At 51.8% G+C, this 22239-nt stretch overlaps 10 protein-coding genes across 10 annotated transcripts; 8 read left to right on the top strand and 2 right to left on the bottom strand.

Annotated features, from left to right (window-relative positions):
• Positions 1-60: 60 nt before the first annotated feature.
• Positions 61-1455, top strand: dnaJ-0 (Chaperone protein DnaJ; the record flags this gene model as incomplete). The annotated part of the gene is made up of 3 exons (XM_036641730.1): positions 61-219; positions 300-509; positions 562-1455. The coding sequence occupies 3 exons, from the start codon at positions 61-63 to the stop codon at positions 1453-1455; spliced, it is 1263 nt and encodes a 420-aa protein (XP_036493629.1).
• A 2378-nt stretch (positions 1456-3833) lies between these two features.
• On the top strand, positions 3834-4905 carry fahd2-6 (Fumarylacetoacetate hydrolase domain-containing protein 2; the record flags this gene model as incomplete). Its single annotated transcript, XM_036641729.1, has 3 exons — positions 3834-3845; positions 3902-3983; positions 4034-4905. The coding sequence occupies 3 exons, from the start codon at positions 3834-3836 to the stop codon at positions 4903-4905; spliced, it is 966 nt and encodes a 321-aa protein (XP_036493281.1).
• A 282-nt stretch (positions 4906-5187) lies between these two features.
• CGCS363_v009879 (Uncharacterized protein) lies at positions 5188-6303 on the top strand (the record flags this gene model as incomplete). The annotated part of the gene is made up of 3 exons (XM_036641728.1): positions 5188-5210; positions 5257-5462; positions 5510-6303. The coding sequence occupies 3 exons, from the start codon at positions 5188-5190 to the stop codon at positions 6301-6303; spliced, it is 1023 nt and encodes a 340-aa protein (XP_036493345.1).
• Positions 6304-6730: 427 nt separating this feature from the next.
• On the top strand, positions 6731-7462 carry CGCS363_v009878 (uncharacterized protein; the record flags this gene model as incomplete). The annotated part of the gene is made up of 1 exon (XM_036641727.1): positions 6731-7462. One exon carries the CDS (start codon positions 6731-6733, stop codon positions 7460-7462), a length of 732 nt encoding a protein of 243 aa, XP_036493344.1.
• Positions 7463-7546: 84 nt separating this feature from the next.
• On the bottom strand, positions 7547-9824 carry CGCS363_v009877 (putative transcriptional regulatory protein; the record flags this gene model as incomplete). The annotated part of the gene is made up of 3 exons (XM_036641726.1): positions 7547-9464; positions 9557-9598; positions 9784-9824. The coding sequence occupies 3 exons, from the start codon at positions 9822-9824 to the stop codon at positions 7547-7549; spliced, it is 2001 nt and encodes a 666-aa protein (XP_036493354.1).
• Positions 9825-10492: 668 nt separating this feature from the next.
• On the top strand, positions 10493-12083 carry CGCS363_v009876 (putative transporter; the record flags this gene model as incomplete). The annotated part of the gene is made up of 3 exons (XM_036641725.1): positions 10493-10682; positions 10742-10822; positions 10882-12083. The coding sequence occupies 3 exons, from the start codon at positions 10493-10495 to the stop codon at positions 12081-12083; spliced, it is 1473 nt and encodes a 490-aa protein (XP_036493353.1).
• A 105-nt stretch (positions 12084-12188) lies between these two features.
• On the bottom strand, positions 12189-14209 carry fsdR-9 (Fusaridione A cluster transcription factor fsdR; the record flags this gene model as incomplete). The annotated part of the gene is made up of 4 exons (XM_036641724.1): positions 12189-12534; positions 12586-13905; positions 13958-14088; positions 14168-14209. 4 exons carry the CDS (start codon positions 14207-14209, stop codon positions 12189-12191), a joined length of 1839 nt encoding a protein of 612 aa, XP_036493352.1.
• A 2969-nt stretch (positions 14210-17178) lies between these two features.
• CGCS363_v009874 (uncharacterized protein) lies at positions 17179-18050 on the top strand (the record flags this gene model as incomplete). The annotated part of the gene is made up of 3 exons (XM_036641723.1): positions 17179-17300; positions 17352-17906; positions 17951-18050. 3 exons carry the CDS (start codon positions 17179-17181, stop codon positions 18048-18050), a joined length of 777 nt encoding a protein of 258 aa, XP_036493351.1.
• A 1175-nt stretch (positions 18051-19225) lies between these two features.
• Positions 19226-20069, top strand: CGCS363_v009873 (uncharacterized protein; the record flags this gene model as incomplete). The annotated part of the gene is made up of 2 exons (XM_036641722.1): positions 19226-19278; positions 19334-20069. The coding sequence occupies 2 exons, from the start codon at positions 19226-19228 to the stop codon at positions 20067-20069; spliced, it is 789 nt and encodes a 262-aa protein (XP_036493350.1).
• A 785-nt stretch (positions 20070-20854) lies between these two features.
• CGCS363_v009872 (uncharacterized protein) lies at positions 20855-21637 on the top strand (the record flags this gene model as incomplete). Its single annotated transcript, XM_036641721.1, has 1 exon — positions 20855-21637. The coding sequence occupies one exon, from the start codon at positions 20855-20857 to the stop codon at positions 21635-21637; it is 783 nt and encodes a 260-aa protein (XP_036493349.1).
• Positions 21638-22239: the final 602 nt, after the last annotated feature.

Here is a 22239-nt window from a genome sequence, read left to right as displayed (position 1 = left end):
TTTTCTTCGCAGCCTCCCGAATCTTTCTTCTGTCCGACCCAAGTTCTTTCTCTACTCAAGATGGATCCACCCGAGACACCCGACTACTACGCCGATCTTGGTGTCGGAGAATATGCGACAGCGCACGAGATCAAGAGAGCCCATCGCGATCTCGTCTTGCAACACCATCCGGACAAACATGCTCCCGGAACTTGTGAAGATGCATTTGAGTTCAGAAAGGTATGTTGGTTCCTTTTGTCCTACTTGATAGCATTCTGTGATATTGTATGTCCGTTTTCTGACAAGCACGCAATATACAGGCCCGTGAAGCCTACGAAATTCTTCGAGATCCTCAGAAGCGCGCAAAGTATGACGAAAACTACGAGAGTGTTAGAGTTGCCTGGGAACGCTACCGCGGTGATCCGGAACGCCGGCCTGATGAGCAGAGCGAATGCGAATGGCCCGGTGAAGAAAGCGAATGGGACGAAGAGAGTGAATACGAATCGTCTGATGAAGAGGGCCTTTTATCCGTATGATGCAAATCATGAATATCAAAAATGGATGTTCATACGCGAAGAGAAGCGCATCAAACGTCAGGTCGCATTGAAGTTCGATGAGATTCGAACCAAGCGTGAGACATACATCGAGCAAATCCGGATTCCAGACCAGAATCGACTCGTCAGTGAGCTACATCAACGTCTCAGCGTCTCCCAAGAACAAAAGCGACAAGAGAGCTTGGCAGCGTGGCAACAGGAGAAGACCAAGGCCATGGAAGAGATCGACCAACGATGGAATGCCCGAATGAACGAGGAATTTCAGGAGGCTGCTCGAACACGAGCAGAAGAGGAGGCCAAGGTAGTGCAGGATTCTATTGATCGCTGGGACGTCTGGCGACAGTCGGAGGAGAACATCACAGCTCAAAACCAGGCCGAAGAGGAGAGAGAAGCTTTGAAGGACCTCAACGCACGCCGAGATGCATGGAACCAGCAAGAAGAGATCAAAAGCCAGCAGAAACGAGAGGAAGCCCGGAAGGAACGGGAGGCGCAGCGCGAGAGAAAGCGTCGACAGCGTGAAGCGGACCGCAAATTGGAAAAGCAGAGAAGAGCAGATTGGGAATCCAGAAAGGCGGCTCGGAAGGCTTGGAAAGAGCAAGATGAAGCTGCAAAGAAGCGATTCGAGCGCCAACAGAAGCAAGACGCAGCTGACCGAAGATCAACCAAGGCTGCAGAGAATGACCGGATGGAACGCGACAAGGCTGCCAAGGAACGGTTGAAGAAATTTCAAGAAAATGAGAATACGTGTGGAGAAGATGAGAAGAAGAACTGCCGCTACCCATGCTCGGCCTGGGAGAAGAAGAAGGGAAGAGGGACGTGTGGATCATGCGAACAGAAAAAGGTCACATACATGTACAAGTGTCTTGGCTGCAACCTGCTGGCCTGTCCCAAGTGCAAGAAATCAGGGAAGCCTCTCTTCTAAGCAAGACCGAGTGTCAGATTTGTGTAAAGTAGTTTTTGTACCATGAAACATAGCCACAGAGGGCTTTCCTGTCATATCATCAAGGGTGTGACATCGTAAGACTTTCCATTGAGGGTTTAGATTATGCACGACTTCCAAGTAATGGCCTGCTATGTCGACTGACTACATTCCTTTTACCCCTTGCCGTTATCTACCGTCGTCCCTGTCGTCGTCATTCCTCCGCCTCTTCAGCGTCCCTCTACGCCGTCGTCGTCCCTCATCACCGTTATAACCTATCTCTCATCGTCGTCCTCTGCCCCGTTCTCTGTCGTCGTCTTTAGCGTAGTCGTAGATCCGCCGCGAATTGTTCTCCTGGAAGGTAGCCTTTGGTTTCCTGGTCAAGGGTTGAAGAGAGTCTCGCTTTCAGCCGCCTCTTTCACGCTTTATCAAGGATTTCATCACTCTAAAAAAGTCATCGCCGGAAGCATTTGGCATTTTTCGTTCTTTCCATTCTCGCAAATGGTCGCAGAGGTCGTCCAGGAGAGCCCTTTTCTCCTTACGTTGCTGCTCCTCGTCCCAAGATCGCAAGCTTGCGATTGCTCCTCTCAATTCCTCTTGTTGCCATGCTCTGTGTTCTATCCACTGGGCGAGGGAACGAGCGAGGCCGGTATGATAACTCGCTCTCTTGAGGGGATCTGATAGGCATTCGTACGCCTCTCGAATCTATGCACAATTAGCCTTTTGCTACCAACCAAAAGCGCCGCTGACATTGCAAAACTGAGCTGGATACCCTTTTGAAATTGTCATCGGCCGCACCAGGTGCTTGCTTATCAGGGTGGTATTTGAGGGCAAGCTCGTTGTGGGCTCGACGTATCTCTTCCGTTGTTGCTCCCAGACCTATGCCTAAGTCTTTGTAGTAGTCTGGAGTCGACGGAGGCTCCATGGTGGATGTGGCAACAAGGGATGAGGTTTCAATGATCTTGATCGAATGACTTGCGTCTCACTTTGCGAAGAAATGCTGAAGTTGAAGTAAGTTTTGAATTTCGGTTGAAGAATATTCTGGCATCAAACCCTGGATACTGGGTTACTCGAAATCGCTCACATTTCATTGTTGTGTTTTTATATCGAGTCCGATCTTCTTCAGAAGACGTTTCGATCTAAATCACCGAGACCCAAGGTGTCTTTGACTCGGTCATTGTGCGTTGGCATTGTCTGCTGCGGGTCATGTTGAGGGTGGCCATTTCAGAAGCCAAAGGGAATAGGTCGCCTTTTCTTGCGTCAAGCTTGATCCGAAAGGCTTTGGTTCCATCGACCCGTACGCCAGTAGGCCACCCACGAGAAATGATAATGATTGAATTTCACCAACTCAAACTTTAGAAAGAGATCGGAGTTAAAGATGAAATGGAAGCTGGGTCCCAAGGGACCGTCGCTACTTCAACAGCCCTGAGCAAGGCTCACGGTCGCTAAAGAGTTGAACATTAGGAGACTTGAGATGTTTGGGGCATCAGCAAAAAAGTGATGATAGCACGACCTGGTTTCGATCCAGGGACCTCTGGGTTATGAGCCCAGCGCTCTACCCCTGAGCTACCGTGCTTGTTGCTTGTTGAAAACTTGTGAACCACAAGTGCCCTAAGAGGTGACCCAGTGGAGCGTGTTGTGACTCACCCGTGGGTCAGGTTTTGTTTGTTGACCGAGGACCGGCCGAGCTACGCACCTTGGTAGCCTGGCCCGTAATGGGAGAACCTCTCAGTTTCAATGAAAGGGCAATCCAAATTCCATATTCCTTTCTGAAAACGGTCGAAGTTATGAAAGAAAAAAAGACTTGCGAGACGTTGCCGCGATGAGTTGACGAGTAGAGGCGGAGAAGCACGCATCGGCCGAATCAACCCAACAGCTCGGGCCAAAGATCGAGACCCACCCGGAGAAGGCGTCCCGGATCAAGGGATCAGGAACAGGACAGACATCCTCAGACCTAAAAGACCCCGAGCCACGTTTTCTCCCCGGATAATTGACTGATAGTTACCTAATTGCCAACTCGCCTTTATCAATCTGCCAAACCACCTTTGATCTTGGACATGTGGGTTTGCGGGGTTCCCAAGGCCGACGCTTATCTTGGGCGGATCCGGATTCCCGTATTTGTCCAAAAGCCGATCGATTTTCCCGACGCCTTCGGGAATTGGCCATGATGACGGACGTTGACCGGAGAGGCATGCATGAGCGACATGCCAATCACGCAAAGGCATCAGTGATGGATTTCTCGTGTTTATATCCGTTGGGCCAAATCAGGGGCTCAGAGGTTCCCCTCACCGCATGCAAACAAACTTGCTTTCTTCCCCTTCCGTTTTGATAAGCTTTTTTGAGGTACTGGGAAAACTGCCAAGAAACGGTCAAGAGTCAAGATGGTAGCACCGGTAAGGCGTCACTTACCAAGGCAACATTTATGAGATTATCTAACGGCAATGACCAGAAATGGAAGCGTTTGGTACGGTTCATCGCCGAGGATGACTGGAGGGAGTACATCGGCGAACCCATGGATGAAAATGTCGATGGTAAGATTTCCCGACTCTCAATGATCATCATTTTACTCACACCCCGGAAGTTGGAGCGGCCCTTGCGGCGTCAACTCCCGTCCGTGTCCGTGTCTTCTCCGGCACATCAGCACTTGATGCCTCAGCAGAGCCAACCCACAAAGTCCTCAACATCCAGAAGCTCCTGCCTCCTCTGACACGGAAAGAGGTCGGCACCATTCGATGCATCGGTCTCAACTACCGCAAACACGCCAAGGAGATGAACCTCGAGCTCCCAGAGCACCCAACTCTGTTCTTCAAGCCGGCAAGCTGCTTGAACGCATCAAATGCCCCGCTAGTAATTCCCCACCAGGCAACCGATGCCCAAGCAGACTATGAAGCAGAGCTCGCTGTGGTGATTGGCCGTGACGCGAGGAATGTCAGTGTCGAAGATGCCATGGACTACGTTCTGGGTTACATGTGCTCAAACGACGTGACCGGGAGGAAACACCAGTTCGCCGGCGCGCAGTGGGGCTTCGGCAAGGGATTCGACGGCTTTGCGCCGATGGGTCCGTGTCTCGTCAGCACGAGCAGCATCCCAGACCCGTCTGTCATCGAACTGAAGACAGTTCTTAACGGCGAGGTCATGCAAGAAGGTAGAGGCGACGACATGATTTTCTCAATTGCTGAGATTGTGGCATACCTGTCGCAGGGGACCACGTTGGAAGCGGGAACAGTGATCATGACGGGAACGCCTCACGGCATTGGTGTGAGCAGGACTCCGCCTGTGTTTCTGGCACCCGGCGATGACCTCCGAATTTTCATGAGCCATGGTCTTGGCAGTCTTGTCAACAAGGTCGTATATGAGGAAAAGCCGCAGAAAGCAACAAATGACGTGAATGGGGCCAAGGCGGTTAACGGCGTCAATGGTGTTACTGAGGTCAAGGTCAACGGAGTACACTGAGGGAGAACAGTCCTCACGTTGTTGGTCAACGGAATATGAGTTCCTTCTAGCATTACTAATATGAACTGGGCATGCATACGTTGTGGGGCTAGTCCGAACGAACCAGCCTACGAGGTCCATCATGAGTTGTCTGTTATGTCATAAGGCGGGCTCGTAAGGCGCTGCAGAGGTATATTTCTCCAAGGACAACGCAACTTCAACCGAAAACGCACTTCAATATTAAGTACCTTCATACGTTGTGGTCTCAGTTTTGAACTAAGGTCTTTACATTTGTCCGTGATAATGGCATCGCCCAAAGTATTCGTGTAAGTCATTCCTCAAACAACGGAGCTGCGGCTGACAGGGCGAAAGAACGGGAGCGACCGGATACATCGGAGGAGACTTCCTCTATGCAGCCTATCATGCTCACCCAGAATGGAGCTTCTCTGCGCTTGTTCGAAACCAGGAGAAAGCAGCGATTCTACGAAAGGCTTTCCCAAATGTTAGGCCTGTCCTTGGAGACCTCGACTCCGTAGACGTGCTGCGGGAGGAGGCTTCGGCCGCAGACATAGTTCTTCGTAAGTTTTCCACCATCCAAAAGGTATTCTGTCTGACATGAAACAAGATTTCGCCGATTGCGACCACGAGGAATCTGCCAGAGCCTTCATTGAAGGCCTCAAGCTCCATCCTACAGAGCGGCCAGGATGGTACATCCACACTTCGGGAACAGGCATCTTGACCGTTGAAGACGGCAGAGCCAAGACATGTGGAACACACCGTACAAAGGTGTACGATGACTGGGATGGTGTTTCGGAACTTCTGAATCTTCCAGACGACGCCTTTCACCGAAACGTGGACAAGATTGTGACTGAGACAATCGCGTTGCCGTCAAAGAACTTCAAGACAGCCATTGTCTGCCCCTGCTGCATCTACGGCCCAGGAAGAGGCCCGGGAAACACCAAGAGCGTACAGGTATACACACTAGCCACCATCGTGTTGAAAAGAGGGAAGGGAATCAGAATCGGAGACGGCGAAAATATCTGGCATCAGGTTCACATCCAAGACCTCAGCAACCTGTACCTGGCTCTAGCTGAGGCTGCGGCTAGTGGTGGAGGCAAGGCGACATGGGACGATGAGGGATACTACCTTGCTGAGAACGGAAGCTTCTCGTGGGGTGACGTGGAGAAGGCCGTTGCGCAGGAGGCCTTTGAGAAAGGATTGATCAAGACATCGGAGCTAGATGTTCTTGACTGGGACGGCACTGACAAAGTAGACCCTGCGGGTCCCTACAAATGGGGCTCAAACTCCAGAGGTCTTTCGACCCGCGCCAGAAAGTGTTTGGGGTGGAACCCTGTCCAGCCGAAGCTCATGGATCTTATTGGAGAGATTGTGGAACTTCAAGCCAAGGACCTCAAATAGTCATCTTGATGAGATATCAGATATTGAGGCAAGAATAAACTAGATGTGTTTTCACTCTCATGAGTCTATGTTTTGCTGTCTCCGGGGGTCTTTATTAGTTGCCTTTGTTCAAGTCAGGATCGTGTTTGACAATTTTGCTTCCGCTTTACAACTACTGCGACCAGGAACCAGGAAGACGGCATTTCATTGTCATGTATCTCAGACATGCTGGCCACTGCTCAGGTAGTCTTATGCTGTGGAACAAGTATTTGTGAAAAGTGATGATGGCATCTTCACATAAGAAAAGGTTTGATCAGGGGCCAAATTCGAACAGGTTGCCAGCTCAACGACTTCAGTTTAGGCAGTACCGTTCAACAATACCATCAGCTTTTGTGAGTGCCATTCCCAACTCTCATCACCTCCCACATGTTAACTTATCATTCCAGGCATGATGCATACAACCTGGGTGCCACGAAAGCCACGCCTCTTGGCAATCTCTCTGCTTCACCACGAAATCCATGACGAGTACTGGCGCCCATTCTATAGTGAAGCAGCGCACCATGTCACTCTCCAAGTAGCCACAGAGCCAGAAACCGCCATTCAAGTCTTGCAACAGAGCACGCCCCCGAAAGTCGTCCTCATAACCGACGGCGGCCTCGCACGTCCCGAGAACGGCCACGTCTGGTACTCCGTCTTGGCGTATGTGCACCAAGGAGGCACCGCGATCGCGATGGGGTTTTTCTCGTACGTCCTAGTCGAAGTGGAAGTCAACTCGTTCTTCTTGCTGGCCGGTTTGAACTGGCGGGCGAGAGCGTGCCCGGAGGGACTCTCTGCTATGCTGAACAGAGACGCAGACCAGGTGGGCTCGACAGGGCTTCCAAATGATTTCATCTGTTGCCAATCGTTTTATTTGACAGAGGTCGGCTTCCATGAGGCTTGGTACGTCGGACAGCCTGAATGCAAGAGGCTCAAGAATGGAGAGACTTTCTTTGGGCCTTGCTGTAAGGGTATTTCGGTCGGCGTTCCTGCGGCTTTTGGCAAGATTGGAAAGGGTCGTCTTGGATATGTCGGAGGTCATGATCCTGCTTGTGGTTCGGGCGATACTGTTTGGGCTATGTGTGGCTTGCCTCCGCTGTACCGCAAATTCTTCAGAAAGCCGATGGTGGCATGGAGCGAGTGAGTGGTGGGATACCCTGTGTACGACGGTTGCGATTTTGTTCTGCCAGAGAAGATGACTTCATGTTTTCCATGCGCACTTAGAGCTCTAAATATTCGTTTGATCATGCATAATCGTGTTGATGACATGCTCCCATTGCGACAAGTCTCCACTCTCGGGCAAGAAGAATCCCGGATCATCCCAGGTCATCTGAGCGCTTGAGGTGCTGTACGGCAGCCCAAGTCCAACGAGCAAGGGGTCGAAATCCGGACTCTCGACCGGTAACTGAGGTTGCGTGGCCATCACAGTCTGAGGCCCAGAGGATGTCATGGGCCGTTCAGCTGGAGATGCCAAAGCCAGGGGTACCATCGGGTTGGGCGCCGGTGGTTGAGATTGCCTCGCCTTCTTCACGCACAGCTCAACTATCTTGACTTCAGCTAGGGCGAACTCGTTGAGCCAGACGTCGTTTCTCTGCATCTCGCAGTACGCAGCCAAGTCTTCAAGAATGGCCTGAGACCTGCGAGAATGAGGATCCCGGACGGCGATGATACCAAGCACCAAGGCGCTGTTAAAGAGATTGTGGGGACCGAGGCTCCATTTCAATCTGTCGTTGAGAGGCTGACTGAACATCTTGAGGCCCATCCCCAGATCCGCGCAGGCTGAGGCAATGCAGACGTCGTGGCTGTGCTTGTATCGGTTGGTGATGGATTGCCGCAAGAGAAAAGGTCGGTGGAGAGTGACTCGGGCAAAATGGTACATGCTATGAAGGTGAAGTCGTTGCCATGGTAGGAAAGGAAGTCGCTCGTCCTTTGATGTATCGGGGTCGTCGAGTTCGAAATATGGCGGCAGCCTGCCTCTCCAGGTCTCGATCTCTTTGTCCAACGTCAAGACTGTCTCGTAGGATACCGTAAATAATCCGAAGCATCGTTCCTGAATCTTGCCAACAACCACGGCCAGCTCATGAGCAAGTCGACTGAAAACGCTTGGGGTAGGCTCGGACAGAGGTGCCTCAGTGACATTCGCCGCTTCGTCGTCATTCAAATCATCCAGCCACACGTTAGACGCCGGCTTGACCATGCATTGCTGATCAACGATGGCAAAGGGTCTTCCGAGCGCGAGCGCGATTGTCTTGTCGAGCATGTAGAGATTGCTCCATAAACGTCGCCTTGTCTCGGTCTCCTTCCTGGGCAACCTCCATCGTTCGCCATCAATATGCATCCCCTGCGCCTGGGCCATGCGCATGGCAAAGCTGGTGGTCAGCCATGACTCCGGTACGCGACGAGTGTAGATGAGATAACGAGTCACCAACACTCCAGCTCTGACGAGGTCCGTCGATTCGCCATAGAAGGTGGGGGCGATGACGATGGCTCTTCTCGCGGCCCAGTAAAACCTTTGCGAAGTCTCATGAACTTCTCTTTGAACTTCTTTGTTTCGTGGTTTTGGACAGTCAAGGAGGACACCATAAGCCATCACAATGAACAGCAACGCCAGCCATCTCAGGTCAATGGTTGCGAAGTCATCAAAGCCAAACTTCCTAGACCAAAAGTTCTCATACTTGGCCTTGAAAGACGTTGGCTGGACTGCGTCGATAGCCCAGTTGAGTTCGTTCAGAAAGCAGTCCGTCAATCTGTCAACTGTCGTTTTCCTCCTCGGCAATAAGCCAAGCAGCTCCCATATCTGAGAGAACGGTCCGCCCTCGTCGCGGAACGAATGTGTTGAGCTAGCCTGAGCCTTCTGAGACAGCCCCGAAGAAAGCTCAGGTGCCGGAGCCTGAATAATCTTTGCCGCTGCTTGAGGGCCGAAGTACGATGATCCGAAGAATGATGGCGCGTCGCGGCTTTTGAAGAGATTGCCGACGGTATATTCGGTCGGCTGGTCTTGTCCGCTCTCGCCTTGCCGTCTGCCGCCTCCGCTACTTGAGGACCTCGACGGAATTGCCCCGGATCCCGATGAAGACTCGTCCTGGCGTTCGGGCTCTTGAGTCGGGATTGATGGTGTTGTCGTCGGGGAAACTGGTGTTGCGAAACTGACGACTGGTGAGAGGATTGGAGGTCGGGATCGTTGAGCAGGTCTTTCACCATCATCTTCCAGATGGCTGTATGAGCATGACGCGCCTACTCCTCGACGTTCGCAGTTGAAGCATGGTCGAGATCCGTTGCACTGAGATTGTCGAGTCAGTAAGAGACGGTCAAGGCATCAGCATCAGCAGTCTCTGCATCCTGCTGAACAATTGCCGTTTGTCCGAAAACAAACAATCCAAGAACGACATGCACCAAGATGCGTATCGCAAAGACTCAAGAAACAGGTCGCGCCAAGACAACAATCAGAAATGGCCTATCACTCACCCTTTGCTTTCGCCGATGACACGACTCGCACGCGACAGCATGCCTCCCTCGCTTCCTCTTCCGAGAAATCGGACTTTTCGCGTTCGGGACGTTAGCCGCAGGGGACGACGTCGAATCCATCGAATCTGGGCCGCGTCTGGCCGGAGAGAATGCCGAAAAGATGCGCCCGGTGGTTGGGGCTTCTGAGATCGGGGAAATGGGGCCTAACGGGGGGAGATTTTGGGTCGAGGCGATGTCGGCCTTTTCATAATTCTTCACGCGACGGCGCAGCTCCTCCTTTGTTATCGCTGAGAGATCCCCCACACTTGACCGAGGGCAGATTCTTGGCTCCCTAACCCATCGAAAAAGACAGGCCGCATGATAAGCGATCCTGGCATGTTTCCCCGGCTTTTTGGTGGCATCCCCGCTAATTTGCATGGATCATCAGCCGACGCCATTGATAACTGCGGACAATTCCCGACGCAGAGGAGTGTGATGATAGCGCTAGCGTCGGGAAATTCGTGGGTTGGCTAGATAGGTGAATCCGGTGACCTCACTCTTGGCTTGGCTGCCTTTGACGATGCATGTTTGGATTAGATATATGTCTAATGCATAGCCGGTGGATTCGGTCAATTGAAAGGATGTTGATCAGTCCAAGCTAAGTCTGCACCACCGACGACAACTTCAACTTGTCGATTCAAGTAGACTTTGAAGACCAGCTTCGACGACAATGTCCGTGGAAAAGGTGCCAATGGAAGCCAAAGATGGCGACGTTGATTCGCCCCATTCGGTGGATGCGAGCTCCCACCTGACGATTGATCCCATAGCGGAGAAGAAGCTATTGAGAAAGTTGGACTTTTGGCTTGCGCCGATGATGATTATCTGCTTCTTGGTTGCGTACTTAGATCGCAGTAACATTGGTAGGTCGCCGTCGATTGCTCCATAGTATTGATCTCAATTGCTAACAAGTTGACTACAGGCAATGCGGCGATCGCAGGCATGAACGAAGACTTGAACCTGACCGGCAACAGACTCAACGTCGCGGTCACAGTCTTCTATGGTAAGTTATCAACCTCAACCCCTTTCCCGCCAGGTGAACAAACCTGACGCAACCTCCAGTAACCTACATCACCTTCGAGATCCCCGCCTCCCTCATCCTCAAGAAAGCCCGCCCGAGCCGCCTGATCCCCTTCTTCATCCTCGCGTGGAGCGCCACCGTCGTCGGCTCCGCCTTCGTAACCAACTACGCCAGTCTCCTCGCGACGCGTTTGCTCATCGGCATGTTCGAGAGTGGCTTGTTTCCATGCCTGACGCTCTACCTCAGCACATTCTACAAGCGTGAGGAGCAGGCCCGCCGGATCTCCTACCTCTTCGTCGCCGCAGCTCTTTCAGGTGCCTTCGGTGGTCTGCTCGCATACGGTCTGACTAGTCTGCACGGCGCGAGCGGTCTGGCAGGATGGAGATGGCTGTTCCTCATTGAGGGTGTGATTTCCCTGGCTGTCGGTCTTGCCATCATCGTGCTTCTTCCCGACAGCTTTGAGACTGCGAAGTGGCTTACGGAGGACGACAAGAACCTGATGCGCATCCGCGCTGAGCAGGCGAGGGTGTACCAGGGCGAGTCTGAGAACTTTGACAAGACGGAGGTTAAGCTGGCGTTCATGGACCCCAAGGTTTGGCTCTCTGCTGCTTGTCAGTTCTGCGCGAACACCTGCTCCTTTGGCTTCGGTACTTTCTTGCCTGTGATTATTCGCGGCTTCGGATACAGCAGCATCAAGACTCAGCTTCTCACGGTTCCGGTCTACATCTGGGCGTCTGCGGTCTACCTTACCGTCGCCTACATCTCCGATAAGCTCAACAAGCGCGCCATCTTCATGGTTCCCATGGCTCTTGTCACTGCCACAGGATACGCGCTTATGCTTGGTGTGAGCATGAAGGCAACCGGTGTCCAGTACTTCGCTACCTTTGTCACTGCGACTGGCATTTACTGTGTCGTCGGTCTGAACGTGACCTGGATTAGCAACAGTAACGCAGGATACTTCAAGCGCGCCACCGCTATTGGTCTGCAGCAGACCATCGGAAACAGCGCTGGTCTCATGGCAGGCCAGATTTACCGCATCACCGCCTCTGACGGCAGATACACCATCGGTCATGCCGTTTCGCTGGGCACAATCACCGTCGCATCGGTTGGCTACTTCACCATGTGGACTCTGTTGAACAAGATCAACAACCGGAGGGACAACATGAGCATCGATGAGAGAGCACGGGAGATTGATCAGGGCAAGAAGGGTGACAGACACCCTGATTTCCGCTACACTCTGTAGACGCCTAATATCGGGCTACATCCCAGTTGACTGGGTACATAATAATACTGCCTTAGTTCGTTCATAACTCCGTACTCCTTGTGAAATTCCCATGACATTCGGCCCTCAATTTGCCGTAGCAAAGTCGCCGGTAGCCCAGAACGAACTATCCATCAAGTCCCACCGTCCTTCGTCCAACGGGTCCTCATCTCCAAACTCTAAGCCTGGTGGGTCGAAGAAGTTGGTCGAGGGCGGAGGAGTCAGGGCCTTTCTTGCTTTCTCGTTCAGCTCCTTACAAGCGCCGTGTATCTTCTTTAGTCTGTAGTCATCGGTGGCCTTGATGAGTCTCTCTAACAATAGCAGAGCAGACTCCACGTTGCTCTGGTCGGTAAGTCGACACGGATGGTCGGGGTTTGCTAGGTTGTTGACCGTGATGAACATGATGCTTGTCAAGTATCCACAAGACACCAGCCTGGGTGTGTGTCAGCAGCGCTTCTCTCATGTCACGGGGTGGAAGACTTACCAAGTCAGAGCTGAATCATTTTCCGGCGTCGCAGCATAGAGATGCATGCAGGTCCTCGCCTCCTCAACCAGCTTCTCCCAGCAATCCGGTAGCTGCACCGCAAACGCCTCGGGAAGGACTTGCGGAGCTTGCCTTTTGCTGCAATTCAGAACCTCCTGCAGCCACTCAAGATGATGAGAGTCCGCATAGTGCGTTGTCGCAACCAACTGCAAGTGCGTGTAGTGCAGTAGACAGAGGTACCGCATGTACTCCGTTGACACAATGCCGGCCACGCTTTGCGCCATAAACTCCTCCGGGATCGACTTCTCCCAGTTCTCGAGCATCTCTCGCAGTCGAATCATGTTTTGGGTCCTTTCGCGATCCGGGAGTTTCAAGGCTCTGACGGACAGGAGCATCGAGTAAAGCTTGCCTTGGATGTAAGCAAGCTGCACTCGGGTCCGGAAGTAGTTGAATTCTTGCCCCAAGAAACCAATGATAATTCCTGCCTTGTCGGGTGGGTGCATTTCGGGGAGATCTACATCGATGTCTGCATCCTGGTGGATGGCCGGCGAGCTCGTTCTCATGGCGCAGTCCCGGTCCAGGATGTATGCGATCCAAAAGACTCTGTTCCTTTGAAGTATTTCGGCCGCATCATATTCATCTTCTGGTCGAAGATTCTTAGTGTAAAGTCTCAGGCCGTGAACGAGACGCATCGCAGTGGCAATGATCATCGCGGCCGGCCGGACGTCTGATGAGCCGTGAAACACGAGGACCAGGCCCAGCACAACTTGAAGCGCCAAGAGATTGGGTTCGCTGACGACTAGCTCGTTGATGACTGATTGCACGTTGTTGATGTATCGTTGCATGTGTTGTGTGTCTGTAGGACTTGAAGCATACGAATGCCTCTGAGCTAGAGCCAGGACGATGTTGACAGCTGCCCACGCGTCTGTCTTGCGATATGCAGGGTATGTGTACCACCCCCGTAGCATCTTCATAAAGACTTCTTTGTCAAAAAGTGGAAGAACTTGGTTCGACTTTTCAAAGTAGTCTTCCACGATGGGCAGGACTGCTCGCAGCGGTGGGAGCGTCCTGGAGTCGTTCCCCGGTACTTGAACGCTGTCGTGGTCGGTAGAGTAGCTCGGGGATTCATTGGATATCGACCCAGCTCCTAGCCCCCAAAACTGCTCTTCATCGGAGCTGGAGAATGTCTGCAGTGCTGAACTCAATTCAACTCCTGCGATGGGAGACATGGACACGTGCTGGAGAGTCATGGACTGGGGCTGCCCTTTTTGAGCCTCTAGTTGCGCAAGCCGCGCTTCCAGCATCTCGATCTTCTTGACACTGGATCATAGTCAGCATGGAGTCCCATGAATTCTACCAGAGGTCACTTTACTGGTTCGGCTTGACAGCTGGAGCCCTCGTCGGGCCAGTGTAGGTGCACTCTGAGTTGTACAGCTTGCATCCTGAACAACGAGGCTGCTTGGCGTCGCATTTGATCTTTTTGTGGTAACAAAGATCACAAGCCTGTTGTCGAATGATGATGTTGTGAGCTCTTTGTCTCTTTCACATGGGGTCGAGCCTCAGGAGGCTCATAGACGCTCACCTTTCTTCGCCGAACCCGCTTGGTCTTGGATGTTTCCTCCATGTTGGAAGCCGATGCAAGACTGCGATACTAGGGCGAAGAGCTAGATCCGTCTGCTAGTAACGAGCAAAATCTCCGCTTTCCATGTGCCGCCGATGAGAGAACTCAATTGAAGCAGTTGCAATGATGAGTTGACAAGCCGCATCATTCCGAATGGAGGTTGCCTCCGTGGGGACGCTGGATTACTAATATGTCAGCCCTATGGCTGAAATGGGGACGATTTGAATCCTTCGCAGGCAGCTGAATTCTTACGTAAGACATGATTCAGTGAACGTCACATCGATGGGGGAAAGATGTAATAGTGTCTTGGAGCGGAAGTTGCGCCATTATAAAAAGTTGTGTTAGGCATGAACAAAAGAGATGATTCATTATTACCTAGGCAGAGAGCAAAAAACGACGTTGGCCTGATTCGAACAGACGCTCCCGAAGGAACAAGATTTCTAGTCTTGCGCATTAGACCACTCTGCCACAACGCCAGATCAGTATCCGCTAGATTGCGGGGCTGTAGTAGAAGGTCATCGCAACTTGTCCATGTAGGAGATTGCGCAGGGGTTGACTTCGTGATCCATGCCTGATGCAATCGATTGAACTCATCATGGGCTCAATTCATTAGAACTTCTGTCTGTCCACTTCAGATATCGTCTGAACTCCGTGGCATTAACACCATCGACATGGGACGAGTGGTGGCGCGGCGGGACGGATTGGCCGTTGAACCTTATCCTAACGACAACTTCAATAGTGATCGTTCGGAGAATTTTGCGCGTAAACTTCTCTGAGATTTAGTCTGAAAGTTTTGGAAATTTGTATCGTAAAGGCAGTTCCTTGAACCTGGCCGTTTATGAGTAGGGTCTGCCTCCTAAATGTCCGACTTCAACCACTTGAATGGTTCCGCTGCCGTGTGCTTAAATGGGGAGACGAGGTGATCTTGCTGATCGTGGGAGTCGCGACTGAAAAGAACATCATAGCCTGCAGAGAATATCTCAGACTACAGGTAACATCATGGTAGACTCAAATTTGTCGAAGACTGCGATGGATGGAATCCTACTCCTTAAGTGGAGGCAAGAGGCAGGAGCGATCCGAGGGCAATTTTCTCCATGCTCCTTCCCAAATACCCATACTCGCCTTACGCGTTGCACTCAGTCGCTTTCGCTTAACTTCTCTGCCTTTCAGGTCGGTACGTCAATTAGCGGTGCAATCTCTTATCTCACCTCGCTCTGAAAAGGGCTATTCTCTCACTTCTCACAAATAAGTATCCCCGCCACTCGCAACAATTCCTGGCCATGTTGCGTCCCATGCTGGGGGAAAGACCCGCCAAGAAACGCCTCAAAACTCTCAAGATGACAGTCACCGAGGGATCAGATGCCGAGAAGGCAGCTAATAAAAGACCTCTTCCTGACGACGATTCCGACCGCGAATCTTCCGGCTCGTCCGACAAAATCGTCGACGTCGAGAGCGGGGCCACAGCCATGAACTACTTCAACATCAAGTGTGCCAAAGCATGGACCTTCCTTGTTGAGTAGGCTGCTTCCGATCAGTCATTCATAGCTCCCAAAACTAACGCATCGTTTTCAGGACCTCCGACGCCAGCCCTGGAGCCGGCCAAGTCTTCCTCATCGCTGAAGACAAGAAGTTCTCCGTCCGCGAGAGCATTCTCGTCATGCACTCCGATTACTTTAAGAGGTGTCTCAAAAACCCGAACTTCCTCGAGTCGCAAACCAAAACCTTCATTTTCGATGATGTACAGGCAGTCCATCTCGGTATCTACTTGTATATCGCCTATTCCCAAGCTCTTGACCATTCCTCAGACGTTCCTCGCCTCGGAGAGCCAAGGAGTTGCTGCTGGTTCCCTGGCCTCGTCGAGATCTACAGACTTTGCGATCGTTTCGCCAACGAAGAGCTTGCCGAGGAAGTCTACCAAAATCTCAACGGCTGGCTCCTTTACAACAGATTGAGCATGGAAGGGAGCCCGAGAGCCGAAGACCGGAGCGATGACGATGACTCGAACGGCGCAGCTGACCTGTCCACCTGTGATGAGCTTCATCACCTGCGCTTCTACATCGAGAGCCTCGCGCAGTGTTTCAATCTGCTTAGCTCGGACCTCGGGTGTGGAAGTGAACTGCGCGAGCGTGTTGTTTACGCCTTCTGTCATACTTTTCCTCGCGACTGGCTCGGGTATTGCTTCAAGCGCATCAAGAGCCACCCTGAGTTTGCCTTTGAGGTAGCTCTCTTCTACATTGATATGGTTGCGGAAAAGAAATAGAAAATACAGTCTGTGGTGGAGGTCATAAAAAAAGGCCCTGCAATTGGCAGGGTTCGGCATTGCAAAATAGGTCTTTCGGTCCTTTAGGAACGCCGAACGAGGGATGGCATGGCATGGAATGGATCAGCTGGCCAATGGCACCTGTACATACAACATCTTTGCTGAATGAAAACGACATGCTGAATTCCATCATTCATACCATCTTGATCTGGACCTCCCTTACGACTTTGATCTGAATTCTTGTAGAGTCCTAGCACGACTACCTCTAGGTATTTCCCCAAGCCAAATTCATATAAGTGACTTGCTCTTTTTGGCCCGCTGCCGGCTGGTTGGAAAAGCAGCCAAACATACAAAACTGTCAGCTTGAGGCTTCAACTGACTAATAGATCACATTCATTTCTTCGCTCACTAACACTGCATTTCCTGTGCCTCCTCTGATCATGTCTTGTCCTAGCGTTGAGAGCTAAGGCGCTACTTTCCTTTCTTCAACTTTGTTTCCAGCTTCGGTTGCCAAATTCAGCCTTTGGTCTTTAATACAGGGCCCATGTAAATCAGGCAGCTTCGGATTTCTCCCGCCCTTTCCTTTTTTCTTCACATGACTTCTCAATTTCTTGTCCACGGGCTGAACTGTTGCCTGCCCCACTCTTACTTTGACCTTCACCTCACACTTCGCTGCGTCCATTTTTCCCACAACACCCAATCACCAGCAAACATGGACGAATCCAGCAGCAACCAGAACGAGAAAATTGCGGCCAAGGACGAAGGTGACACCCAAGATTGTCAAATGACGAAGCTTGCCGACAAGATGAGCATCGCGTCATTGTTCCTGGCGCCGTTAGTACACCCAAAATTCTGCCTTACTCTGCCTTACTAACGCCCTCGCAGCGAGCAAGAGGACTGTGTCACTCTCAAAGCCGGAGGAAAGACCTTCATCTTCAAGAAGAGCATCCTCATCAAAGACTCCGAGTACTTCGCCACCTGCTTCAAGAACGAGAACTTTGTTGAGGGCAAGACTTTGACTGTCGAGTTCGACGACATCGACCCCGACCTCCTCGGTATCTACCTCCATCTCGCATTCATGCTGGCCATCAAGAACTCTGTGAAGTTTGACCCCGGCCTGATGAAGGAGCCAAAGCGCCTGAAGCCTATGGTCGACCTATACGAGATTGCCGACCGCTTCATGAATCCAAAGATGACCGGACTCGTTGGCTTCTCGATCCTTGAAATGGCTGAGGAGCATCCCATCAACAAATTCCCACGCAACATGACTGATCAGGAACGATCTTGGACCATGAAGAACTACAAGGAAGCATTCGAAGCCCTTAACTACGGAGACGACGATCGGGACTACGTGCGAGAGAAGCTGGTTGCCGCCTACTGTCATTGGGTTCCTCTTGAAAACTTCAGGCACGACCTTGCTGCGTTGGAGGATGCTCCAGAGTTCGTCCGCGAGCTCACGATCTGTTTTGCTAAACTCCTGACAGATCAAACGTCAGAATCGCCTTCTCCATGCAACAGACCATTCCCCCGCTGGATTTGGCCCAAAGCCTGGGAAGGGGGCAACGGACTCTTGGACACGGGTGATTGGACGCAGTGGAGGCCCTTTCCGCTGATCGAATCTTCTCCACTTAGCTGGGGCTCTCACTCTACTGAGTGCATCGATAACACTTCCGCCACGGCCTCTACTCATTCTGGCGATGCTTGGGGCTGGAACCCTGGAAGCTGGAACTCTGGGAGCCGGGACCCTTGGTCCTCTGACTCTTAGTCGGCTTTCCCCAAGTTTCTTGCCACTTGGGATTTCCCCGGCTGCGGTTCTGTGGCGATTGGGACATTCGACGGTGTTTAATTCGGACAGCAGCTTGGGATCAAACAGAAACGGTTGACATGAGGCCGGAGACACGGTGCGAAGATAATGGAGAGGCAGAATGAAGGTTGAACGAGATGCGAAAAGCAAGGAGGCATCTGAAGACGGACTGGAAGACAGTGGATGTCCATCACGACGATAATTTCTTCCTCTAGCGCAGAAATAAAACCAAAAGCATCCAAATCCTTCTGATTCCTTCCCTTTGTGCTTTTGTTTGTGAACAGGCAAAACCTTTCGCCGTGGCATCGACTTTTTCCGTCTTCAACGCGTCAGTCTTCGTGCTACCCACGTTTCGTTTTCTTCTCTCTTCCACTGCAACCTCTGGACGCCTCGTCATTTGCAGCGAGCAATCGCAACCATTAGTGATCTTTGCGACCGTTTTATTGCGGAAACCCGGGGTGAAAATTTCCAAACGCAGCAGGAACCCTGGTCGAATTTCTCTATGCTATTTTTGAAGTAAAACGTTCTCCCGACAGCTTTCTCTGCTGACTCTCAAAGCACCACGTCTCAGCAAGAAGGCCTTGTTCTTTAACAACACCCATGGGTGTTTCTTTCAGGCAGCAGCGCTAGCGCTGGGGAGAACACAGACGGCACCTAGGTGAGGAAAAGTGGGGACATAGCAAGGACGCTAAGGTAACTACTTAGATGATGGAGCCAACTGGGGATGGAATGTGAAATAAAAACAGACGACGATTGTGAAATTCTATCAGGGTTCAGCAAATCTCACTGCAGCGCAAAGGAAAGGCGTACAGGAGAACCAGCTTTTTTTGCATTGCATTTTCTCATAAGCAAGTTTATCCTCCACATCCTCCATCTTGCCCAGAAGAGGTGGTTTGTGTGACCACACTTTTCCAATTCACACCCCAACTGCCAACCAGCGTGCAACGCCGTGAATATGGCCAACCAAAATCAGCAAGACACCAACCTCGGATTGGTCTTTCTCAAGCCGTAAGTTTCTTTTTCTTGATTCAAATAGACAAGCTTTATTAATCGCCGACTGCAGCGAGCCCCAAACCTCGGTGACGCTCCAGTGTGGCGACAAGACCTTTGTCTTCAACAAAGCCATACTCACGCAGCACTCCGAATTCTTCGCCGCCGGCCTGAAAGATGCCACCGCCGCCGAGTGCGAGGCCAACACCATAACATTCAACGACATCGAACCCGAGCATCTGGATGCGTACCTTCAATTCGTCTACTGCAGATCCGTCAGCGAGAGTCTGCTCAAGGAGCGGATCGAGGCCCTGGGCGAGCACAAGAAACTCGTCTTCCTTGTCAAAGTATGGCAGGTCTCCGATCGATTCCAGTCCAAGGCCCTTTGCACCGCGCTCGGAGCCCAAATCGCAAAGCTTGGATACGATCGGGAATATTCGAATCAAAACGACCGAGAATGGTGGGTTAACAACGTCAAAGCTGCTTTCGAGGCATTCGACGAGCATGCCGACAGTCAGGTGAAGCTTCGGGGCCAGGTGGTCAAGCAATTCATTCTCGACTTTCCGTCCGAGCATCTCCATTCTGTTCTTGGCTTGGCCGATCTCAGCCCGGCGTTCATTCGCGAGCTTTGGAAGGCCCTGTCCGCCCATGCCTTCGATACGGAAAACCAGCTTCGCGATGCGAAGACGAGAGCTCAAGACTATCATCAGAAGATTATGACGTTGGAGCGCAATGTTCAAGATTGGCGCAAGCGAGTCGGCGACCTGGAGGACCAGGTGGCAGAGTTAGAAGAAGACAGGGATTACTGATATCCAGAAGACACGGAGTCAGGCACAAAGTCGCCGGAGGATCGGCAGGCTTCTGGCCTTCTGCAAGATCATGGACAACCCGTTTGATTCACAATGTCACCTTGACGGTCTAGGTAGATAATAGCCCAGGCAGAATATGGGAAACACTCGAGGTGTATACAGCTTTCAGGGTGAAGTCGAAACACGACATTATGTGTTGCCACACTGGATCATCAGTCAGCATCCGTGAACTTCTGCTCTTCATATTTGGACGAATTTCAAGTTCATATGTCTCTGTTCAGTCTTGCAGAGCTTGTATCTTTTCGCAACTACCTCATTGAGAGCGTACTTATTTCATTTCAAATGAAAGAGAGCCGTGCTGTCAAGGTAACAGCGCCACCTTGATAGCGTCGAGAGATCACAATGAGTGGCAGGTCAGGGTCAAGCTGAACAGCAATCCCTCGCGGAGAAACATCGAGGACAAAAGCGCAAGCTTTTCTCAACCGTTTAGAGTAAACTTCCTGCCTAGAATGGATTTGCTGTAGTTCTGTGTCAATCTCCGAAGGACTTTTCTGTGTTTGGGAAAGAAATTGAGCGACCCATGGAACGCTCAGAGCTCATTCATGCGTTGGAGGTTCAAGAGGTATTGGTGTAAGACGCATCTCCGATGCCGTACTTCAAGATATATAGATGCCTCTGCGCTTTCGCATCAGGTTTGGTCTTTGTTCGAAATCATTCTTCTCGGTGCATGAATTAGTTCATCCATTTGCAGACACGTACCATCTCATTCATCCAACAACGCCAACATGAACGGTCCTCAGAATTGGTCTCGGGAATCTTTGCCCAACTACACCGACAACTATCTCATTAGCCCGGCTGACCCCAATGAGAGCCTCGTGTATATCCAGTGCCAAGAGAAGTATTTCTGCATTAGCTTCAGCACGATGAGAAAGTACTCAACACACTTTCAGCGCCCCGGGGCCGTGTATGTCATCGGCGACCAGACCCCGGAGACCGTCGGCGCCTACCTCTATTTCAACGAGCGCTTGGTCTTCTTCCCCGACCCGGAGCACATCACTCCTTTCAGCAGCGTCCTTCCGGACTCGTGGGAGATGAAAACTACCCTGGCACAGAAGCTGCACCTGTGGGATATCTGTGGCCAATTCGGAAACTACCTGCTCAGGCGCTACGTGGAGCAGCACATCGGCGACATCCTCACCAACTGGCGCCACTACTACCGCCACCCTGTTGACCACGACAGGCTGAAGAACCCGGAGTGGTGCGTCCTTGACAACTTCGGGGCGGCGTACCAGCTTTGCGTCGACATGAGATGGGACATTCAGGCCAGCGCCATTGTTCAGTCGTTCGTGCGGAACATCAGGGATGACGAATGGGACGATTGGGAGGAGAATCTAGTGGAGGAGTCCCTTGCATTCTTTTGGCGCGCTGAGAACGGGTTGGCAGAAATCAGGGAGGCTCAGCGCCTTGCTGAGGCCAGGCAGGCTCAACAACTTGGTGAGGTCAGGTCTGCCGTGGACATATATGTGGGGGGAGTTCTGGCGGGGGAAGCCCTTCGCAACGGTCGTTAGAGTAAGGCATCTTCAGTCATGGACGAGCAGCATTGACAATCTGAGCCACACTGCAGACACCGACTTTGAGACTGACGAGTCGGGCATTATTGGGGACGGGAAGAGTGATGCTCATAGTGAGAATCTTGGGAGTGGGGAGCGCGGTCGCGGAGATCTCGCTGGCACCTCCTTCGAGACTCACGAACTTGAAGACGGGGACCTGGACTTACTTCCAGCGGAGGTTTCGAATCCTTCTTTGTCTCCTGTTCGCACTTCGACATTGATCAAGGTCGCGCTGAAAGCGGGAGGAAAGACGTCGGTCAGCGTTTTCGTTGTCTTTTACCCACATCAAAGAAAACTTTTGGGCAACAGAAACGGGCAGGTGCGAGCTTTCCACATATGGCAAGTCCAACAGCAGCCTGGTTCAAAATTTTCGCCTAAAATCTCATCTGCTCTTTTTTCTTCCCACGCATCCATTCCGCGCACTCGCAGGTTGCGCCCCGGCCTCTGCATTCCGAAGCTGCCAACTAACAACGACGACCCGCGACGCCGTTCCACGACATCAGACCGACGCCTAATAACGATGGAGCCGAACGCGAACAGCGTCGCCTTCGGGGACGATA

The sequence above is a fragment of the Colletotrichum siamense genome (assembly GCF_013390195.1).
Source record: "Colletotrichum siamense strain Cg363 chromosome Unknown KSG_Cg363_contig06, whole genome shotgun sequence".
Classification (NCBI taxonomy): Eukaryota; Fungi; Ascomycota; class Sordariomycetes; order Glomerellales; family Glomerellaceae; genus Colletotrichum; species Colletotrichum siamense.
The sequence above is the reverse complement of the archived record's forward strand: the minus strand, read 5'-3'. Positions and strand labels throughout refer to the sequence as shown.